General features: G+C 41.9%; 1 protein-coding gene across 1 annotated transcript; it reads left to right on the top strand.

Annotated features, from left to right (window-relative positions):
- The first annotated feature begins 524 nt into the window (after window positions 1-524).
- On the top strand, window positions 525-2,908 carry LOC122979145. The gene is made up of 2 exons (XM_044346371.1): window positions 525-1,346; window positions 2,414-2,908. The coding sequence occupies exons 1-2, from the start codon at window positions 687-689 to the stop codon at window positions 2,492-2,494; spliced, it is 741 nt and encodes a 246-aa protein (XP_044202306.1). The 5' UTR covers window positions 525-686; the 3' UTR covers window positions 2,495-2,908.
- The last annotated feature ends 5,052 nt before the right edge of the window (window positions 2,909-7,960 follow it).

The following is a 7,960-nucleotide window of genomic DNA, read 5'->3' as shown; positions in this document are numbered from 1 at the left end:
TCTAGTGAATCTGCTATGTGTGGGCCTAGGCACCAGCTGCCGTTTGGCCATTCCCCTGCTAAGCACCTCAAACTATGAGGGGAATATCGCAATCGACCTGATATGCAGCAAATGGCTGATACACTCAGCTATGCAGTAAATAATAAAATCCCAAATTCATGGGGGTATTTTTTTTTTCTTTCTTTCTTTTTTTTGTTAATCCATCTCTGTTTTGGTACCAATCGTGGCTCTACTTCAGGTTGCAGTGGTAAAAAGGTTTTGGTAGTAATATTTTCTCATAAAACATGTTAATAGTATATATTACAGTTGTTAATAATAACAAAATGCATAATTTGGTTATTTCATATTTCCCTTTGCCTCTAGCTGTGGTGGTGTTTCTCTTGTTGTGCTTTGTGAAAAGCAGCTGAAGAATTAATACAGAGGCAACAATGAATAAGCCAAGCATTGTAAAGGATTTGGGATTTTATATTGAGCTTTGCCTAAATAATGCAGACATGGCAACAGTTATTTTTTGCTTGAACAGATATCTTGCCACCATAGATTCCTTCAACCAGTCATATCCTTCAACTACAGAGTTGGACACATTGTCAGGTGGGAGATGCCATCTTTGAGTGCCCGGTGGATGACTTCATGCCATAGCCAACCAAGGAGGACAGGCTACACATTGCTTAGGGCTTTCATCATTGATGGAATTTCCCCAACTGCCTTGGATCCATCAATGGCAAACGGGGTCATCCAGGTTATCCCCAACTATAGCTCCTTGTTCAATAACTACAAAGGGACATTCTCCATTGTCCTGCTTGCAGCTGTGGATGCAGAATACTGCTTCCAGGTCATTGATGTTGGTGGGCATGGCCGGAGTAGTGACAGTGGCACCTGGAGCCAACTCCAGATTCAGTGAGGGTCTCATTGACGGCACCCTCGACTTCTCTGAGGATGCTGAGATCACTAGAGCAGAGCATTGTGGGAGAATGCTGTTTATCCTGTTGGGAGACAAGGCCTTCCCTCTCTGCAGGCACCTGCTCTGTCCTTTCCCTGGCTCCAACATCACTAAAAAGGACAGCATCTACAACTATGGCCTCAGCTGTGCCAGGCTGGCTGACAGTAAATGGAGCTTCAGGATCCTCTCCTCTCTGTCGCAGATGTACAGAGGAGTCATTGAGGTGGGCCCTGACAAGGTGGAGCATTATGTGAAGGCCACCTGTGTCCTACAAAGTGTTTTTTTGCGAGAGTCAGCCATGAGAGACAACCACCGAGCAGCCACACAACAACTGGCAGTGCAGCCTCCTGCTCTTTGTGATGTTTGCAGGACCTCCCACAACAATGCTACCAGGGAGGCTCTCAAGGTGAGGGAGGCCTACAGGTCTTACTTCAATGAAGAAGGTCCCATTTCATGACAGCACTTGCTGTAGTCTGTCCTTAGATAACCAAATGCTCTTTTAAAAGCCACCCACATAATTTAAAAGAGCAAAATTCCACAAAGCAAGTTCATTTAAAGAACATATTCTATAACATAGCCACTTTCCAATCACAGTTCAACACAGTACTCATGTAATATAGTTGTTTGCAGCAAGGTGTTTCAAGAATGTATAGAATAGTTGTCTAGGTTGAAACACTAGCCAGCCAGGGAGTTAAAAGTACATGCTCCTTGACATTTTGGTGGTCTGGTTGTGGTCAGTGCATATGAAACTAATACATTAAATGTAATTAAATTAAATGTAGTTTATGAATATGAAACTACTTTGTATTAGTGGATAAAGGAGGGTTATAAGACTAATTGTCTTTGCTGTGTGTGACAGCCTATGGGTAATAGATTTGCCTGTTTTGTCCCAGTGTTATTCTGTTACTCCCTCTTAATCTGCAGATTAAACACAGGAAGTAAGATGTCTTACATAACTTTTACAGCAAACATGCTTAGAAGTGATTTTGCTGTGAACTTAATGTGGTGTTAGGTAGCCATTGTAGTGCGGACGCAGCAGGGACACACTACAATGCAGTCCCACTTTTTTGTCTAACTTTGATGGTTATTTTAGAGCTTCAGTGCAACTAATCTGTTATCCATAAAAGTGAACAGGGGAACAGACATCACAGTATAATTTATACAATCATGAAGCTGTAAGCAAAATCAAAGTACTGCTGGTTACCATTATAACTATAACATAACCATTGCAACTCTTACCCTGCTTCATAGATCAGCTGGTGAATCTTTAAGTTCACTAATGCCTTTTGGGTTTTGGCAGGCTTTTCAGGACTGGAAGCAAGCTTTTCAAATACAACTCATCTTCATCAACTGCAGTATTGGTGGCAGCAGGGGGGTTGTTTGTTGTAGCAGGAGATTTTAGTAGGGCATTAACAAGCTGGGATTCAAACTCTGTTATTTCATTTGCATGTGACCTTCTCCTCTTGCCCACAGGAGGTCTACTCTCTGGATGCTGCGTTCGTCTTGAACATGGTGTTACCGGAGCACCTCTCAACACATCACCTGGTTGGCTGACAGCTGCCGACTGGCTGGCTCTCTCAGATGCAGCTGCTGGTTGTTTTGCTGGCTGGAAGGTAGGCTAGCGGGTAGGCTGGCTTGCTAGCTGATACAAAGCATCGGTCTGGCTGGCTGATCCAGCTACTGACTGACTTTCTCTCTCAGCTGCAGCTGCTATGTGATTTGATGGCTGGGTGGAACCTTGCTGGCTGTCTGGTAGGGTCCCATCTGGCTAGCTGAAGGGGAGCAAGAAACCCCATCACAGCTTCACGGCACCTTGGCAGTGGCACAAGCACCACTTCTGCTCCTCTCCTTCTCTTTCCTCCTTTCTCTCAAGTATCTCTGAGGTTCTTCCATCTTTCCATCTTTTACATACTTCATCTGGATGGAAACAATGTTGGAAAATAAGATAAATAAATATAAAAACATGTGCTTGTTTTGACTCTTCAATGATTTATTAGTATGTATAGTTGGTATAATAAACAATATGCAAAATGCCAGAGCTCTGCAATAATTACCAGCTTTGTGTAACTCATAATGTTCAGTTGTTTAGTGTGTCAACAAGTGTTGGACATTTCTGTGGCTGTTGTTTGTGGTATTTTATAGCTAATAAACCCTTTGTGTGAAACCCATAACAGCTAAAGACATTTAGCTGGGGCATGGAGTTTGACAAACTCAACTAATCACATTTCGAGTGCAGTGTAGGTCTGGTTAGCTCATCTCTGCTGCTTATTTACCCACCGGATTCACCAACAATAGCTGCCACCTTCCTCTCTGTGGTTTCTATCCTGGTATGTGGGGAGAGTGCGGTCATAAAGTTCAAGAAAGCCAGAAATGGCTTTGATTAACCTCTCCTCCATTGTGCCCACAATATCTATACCTTCCATGTGTTTAATTACATAACTTCCTGTACATGGGCTGTGGTTGTACACACAGCTGTTCAGAAAGTCGCCGGTGCTATAGCTTGATTGGCTATCTTGATGTGAGAATTTTTCCTTCCTTGTTGTCGCACCACCAGCTTGGTCCACATCACCAGGTATCCGAACATGCTTTGTGCAGCAAATGAGTTCAGTCAGTTTGCTTACAGTGGGGCTGCACCATCAAACCTCCACAAAGCAACATGATCAGGCTGATATGCAGCGGGTTTGCTTTTGAAACCCCAGAATACCATAATTTTACATTATGTTTGCTATGAAAACCTTAAATAATGTAAAAACATCAAACACTATTACACATGTGTATTGAACATTTTATTCATATTGAACTATCCAAAATACAAACAACAGCATCTGACAGTTTTCAGCCTGGTTTGTCAGGCCAGTGTTAAAAATGGTAAATGGACTAAATAAACCAAAGAGAAAACAACACAGGGTAGCTTCAGAACTGTAGACCGTCAGCCCCCCCACCTGCTTTTAACCTGATAGTATGATTTCTGTCTGTCATCACAACTCATTGGTCACACAAAAACACATCAACACGATGTTAAATCAGTGTATGGAGTGCATGTGGCTGAGCAGTGTTGCATAAAGATCATCCTATTATTCTGTCTTGTGTTAATTTACAAAAAAAAGAAAGAAAGAAAGAAAAAAAACTGGCTCTCAAATAGGAGCCGGCTCCCATTGTTTACTCAAAGGAGCCGACTCATAGAGCCAACTCATTCGCGACCGACACACTAGTTGGGCTGCCTGAACTAGCTTGCAGGCGTTGCTACATTAATTAAACCCATAATGTCTCTAAAATAGTTTATTTGCCCTGTTAATGACATGTCTCAAAACATGCAGAACAATGTTTGTGATTTTGTATTTTTCTCCATCCCACTTGTTTGCAGCTGAATAAATGCCAGCATTTATAATCAGGCAATTAGCCAGAAGAAAGCCAGCAAAGCACTTACTGTATGTACTTGTTGTGCAATGTTTCTGTGCCCTGCAGAGTCGACAGCTGCTTGTGAAGCACTTCACAGGTCTTTGTGAAGAGAGGCTGCATTAAATAACTAGAATTATTGACTGGAATGGACATTGACCTATTTTGAAATGTATCGTCTGTATGTTATGGAAATCTTGAGCTTGTTAATTCAAAAACGCCAGGAATTTCAGATGTCTTAAGCCGAAGAATGTATTTATACTTAATTAATTAAGGAGATACTTGGGGTTCAGTCAAAGTGCAGTTTTGACACCGTGAATGCAACTCCAAAAGGCTGCCAGAAAGCCGTGAGCAATGTCTAGTTAAACTTCAGATAGGGCTTTGTTTACCAGACGGCGTTGGCCCGAGTTATAACATAATTTACTTTAGCGCAGGTTCCCATGAGAACAACCAGATAGAGAAGTCAGCCTGACTCAAAGGACAGACAGCTGGCTATATGAAAAAATTCCTTCACTCTATAAGTAACTATCTGATGACAGAAGTTGATTTGATCCAATTCTGTCCTCACACTGACGAGCTCTCTTAGGTTAGTTAGTTAGTTTCCCTGTTCTTCCACCCATGACAATAATCTTCAACATGGCACTTTTCAAATTAAATGTGTCCACAGCAGAAACACAGGGTTTGATGTGCCCCCAACTTCATCTTCATGCTTCCCAACATATTCAGAAGTGTTCATAGATGGGAAGCCAGTGAGGGATAATTTTTGCTCAACTATCTCGAGTTGGGGGCAGAAGGTGGGGATATTTCCTGGCATGAACCTCCCACACACTCCTCTCTAGCAGGCAAAAATAAACAGCTGTTTGAAGAGCCACATCCTCCGCTGCTGTATTTTCTCCTCTTCAAACATTTGAGGGCAAACAAGAAGTTTTTAGAACCGCAGAAACTACATATTTGCAAAATTACAACCTCAAATTACAAATTCTGAAAGTTGGTTCTGTTTATTACCACAAAACATTTGAATTTTTTTCTGTACAACCACTGTGAATTCTGCCTAATTGGCTGTTTTGTTCCTTTTGTGGCAAAATACAGAACAGTTTCAAAGAGGAATATATTTTAAAGACATAGTAGGTCTTGTTAATTTGTTCACTTTCTGCTCCTTATTTGCATCTGTGAGTCTGTGAGTTGTTTTTTTTTCATACTAATAATGCATCATTTCTTTTCCCCTCACTGGAAAGCAAATTGGGAGTGTGTGAACACAAAAAAGTGTATGATTGTACATTTATTATGTCTCATTAAATCAATTTGAAGCTACTTCCCCTTGAACCTGCTGTGTGCTGCTGATTTCCTTGTGCTGCTTAGCTTTTAATTCCTTGAGATACAGCAGGGAAGCATCAAAGTCATCTCTTCTTTGTTCTGCTTCATGCAGGTACCAATGTTACATTTTTAATTTCTGTTCAATGTTACCACAGTTTCAAAAAAGATTTGAAAAGTTCTTCAAAACCAAATTAAACATATTTTGTGGTGACACAAAAAGTTAGAAAAGAGAATAGTAGAAGACGTTTCAAATAGTGATTGTAAAGTGACATGCTGGTGTAGATATTTTTGATGGGGCCCAAAAAGTAATACACTTCAAAGAAAGTGCAGGAAAGAGCAAAGGATGTGTGCAGAACTGAGAGAAACAATGAAGAGATTAAAGGTGCAGAAAAATGCAGAACCTTTGACTATTTCTTTGTGAAGTATAAATGATGTAAAAGGCAGAGATGCATCACAGTTCCTGTCCCAAAAACTTGTGGTAGCACCTGCACAACAACAGTAGCTGCAGTCATCTGTTGTGTCTACAGTGGATCTTTTTCAGCCATGGTACTGCTGTGCAATCACAAGCATTTTGACAGAGTCAACAATACACATTACACACATTCATGTAGTTGCAGGTGTAAATATAAAGCAAAGACCTGGAGGGCCTAGGGGTTAGGACACCAACATTTGTTTCATGTCATTCCCCGTCTCTCTCCTGTCATTTCTTGACATTTCTCTACTGTCATCTATCAGATACAGGCGTGCATAAAATCCCCCCCTTCCCCAAAAAAATAGTAATGAAAAAAAAAAACAACCTCAAAATAAGGCTGTCAAAGTGCTGAAAAGTGAAACATAATTGGTGTCGACTGACAACCTATCAGAAAAGCTTACAACCTCTTACACCTCCTCTTTCTCAGCTACTTGTTCTATCACCTACTCTGATTGGCTGCCTGCCTCCTACATCCGGTTCCCCACCTGTAAACCTTAACCTCTCATTTCACTGTCCTCTCTTGTCGGATGTGGACGTGGACATGCTTGATGTTTAATCAGCTACATTACTCCTCACTCACACTCTGCACTCTCTTTGCTCTGTGTTGTTTGTCCCTCTCGAACTCTCAGCCCTCCCCTCGCCGCATCTCCTCCCCTGCCCTCCTCACTTCACATTTCCTTCTCCTCCCTCCCTTCCCCTCCCCCTCAAGACCTCGTGGCTGTGAGCTGTTCGTGTTTGTCAGATCCATTAAGAGGAAGGCGCGGTGGAGGATGGAGGGGGAGCCGCCCCGGCGTTTGACCTGCTTTGCCCTCCCTGTCACCGGGCGGTCGTGGCAGAGCCCTCCGGGAGGTTCTGGATGTCTGACTGGGTCCTCGTGGCATAAGCCTGCCTAGACAGTAATTGGCTGGCTTGAAGCTTCGCGATGGGGCCCTCTTCTGACAGCTGGTGGGTGGATGCAGCAAACCAATTAGAAAAACAGAGAGAGACACAGGCTAAAAGAGAGAGAGAGAGGTGCACTGTGTTTCTGTGATTTCATGTTAAGAGTTGCTGAAATAGTGAGGAGACAAGAGAGAACAGTTTGTACTTTTACCCTTCCAAATCCACACCAGCCATAAGTGAGACACATGGAGACAATCCCTATGCATTCATATACTACCCCACCCTCCCTCCCCCAACACACACAAACCCCCCCACACACGCACAAGGCAGCAAGGTACTTCTCTAAATACAGTATATTTTCTCACTAAGAACCTTTTCTTCAAAGCACAGAAGCAGTTTCATTTGCGGGTACAGACGTACATTGTGAAACTCACACATACACACGTTAAAGAAAAGCATAAACACACAGACATGAAAGAATACACACATTCACATAGATTATAATAATTTAAATTGGGGTGTGAAACTCAATAATGTGTCAGTGTTTATAGGAGTCCACATCTGTTACATCCTGGAGTAGGAGTAAATCATCAAAAACACACAACAACAAATAGTTCGGTTCCTTGCTAGAAACTGTTGTTGAATTAGCTGTGTAATTAGACAATATGAACAGAAGTTTGACATGTACAGTACTGTCACAGTATGAATCGTGCCTTGAGGCCGAGAACACTATACAAACGATGTGATTTTATTTTTAAGATCTTCACCGTGTAAACAGCTGATAAGTGCAAATATTTGCCCTTTTTTCCACATTTTGATTTGATGCAGCGTGCCATTTGCATGCTAATACATATATACAGTGAAATATTTACAAAATATTTACAACTAATATTGCTCCCTTGGGGAAGCTTGCTTTGAGCTTCACCACACTGTAGATCAGCTCTAATTATAAAAAGCCA

The sequence above is a fragment of the Thunnus albacares genome, chromosome 3 (genome assembly GCF_914725855.1).
Source record: "Thunnus albacares chromosome 3, fThuAlb1.1, whole genome shotgun sequence".
Taxonomy (NCBI): Eukaryota; Metazoa; Chordata; class Actinopteri; order Scombriformes; family Scombridae; genus Thunnus; species Thunnus albacares.
The sequence above is the reverse complement of the archived record's forward strand: the minus strand, read 5'-3'. Positions and strand labels throughout refer to the sequence as shown.

Coding starts and splice junctions, on each gene's coding strand:
- LOC122979145 (XM_044346371.1), top strand. CDS start 687: ATGGAATTTCCCCAACTGCCTTGGATCCATCAATGGCAAACGGGGTCA. Junction 1,347..2,413: donor CTACCAGGGAGGCTCTCAAG/GTGAGGGAGGCC, acceptor TCTTGCCCACAG/GAGGTCTACTCTCTGGATGC.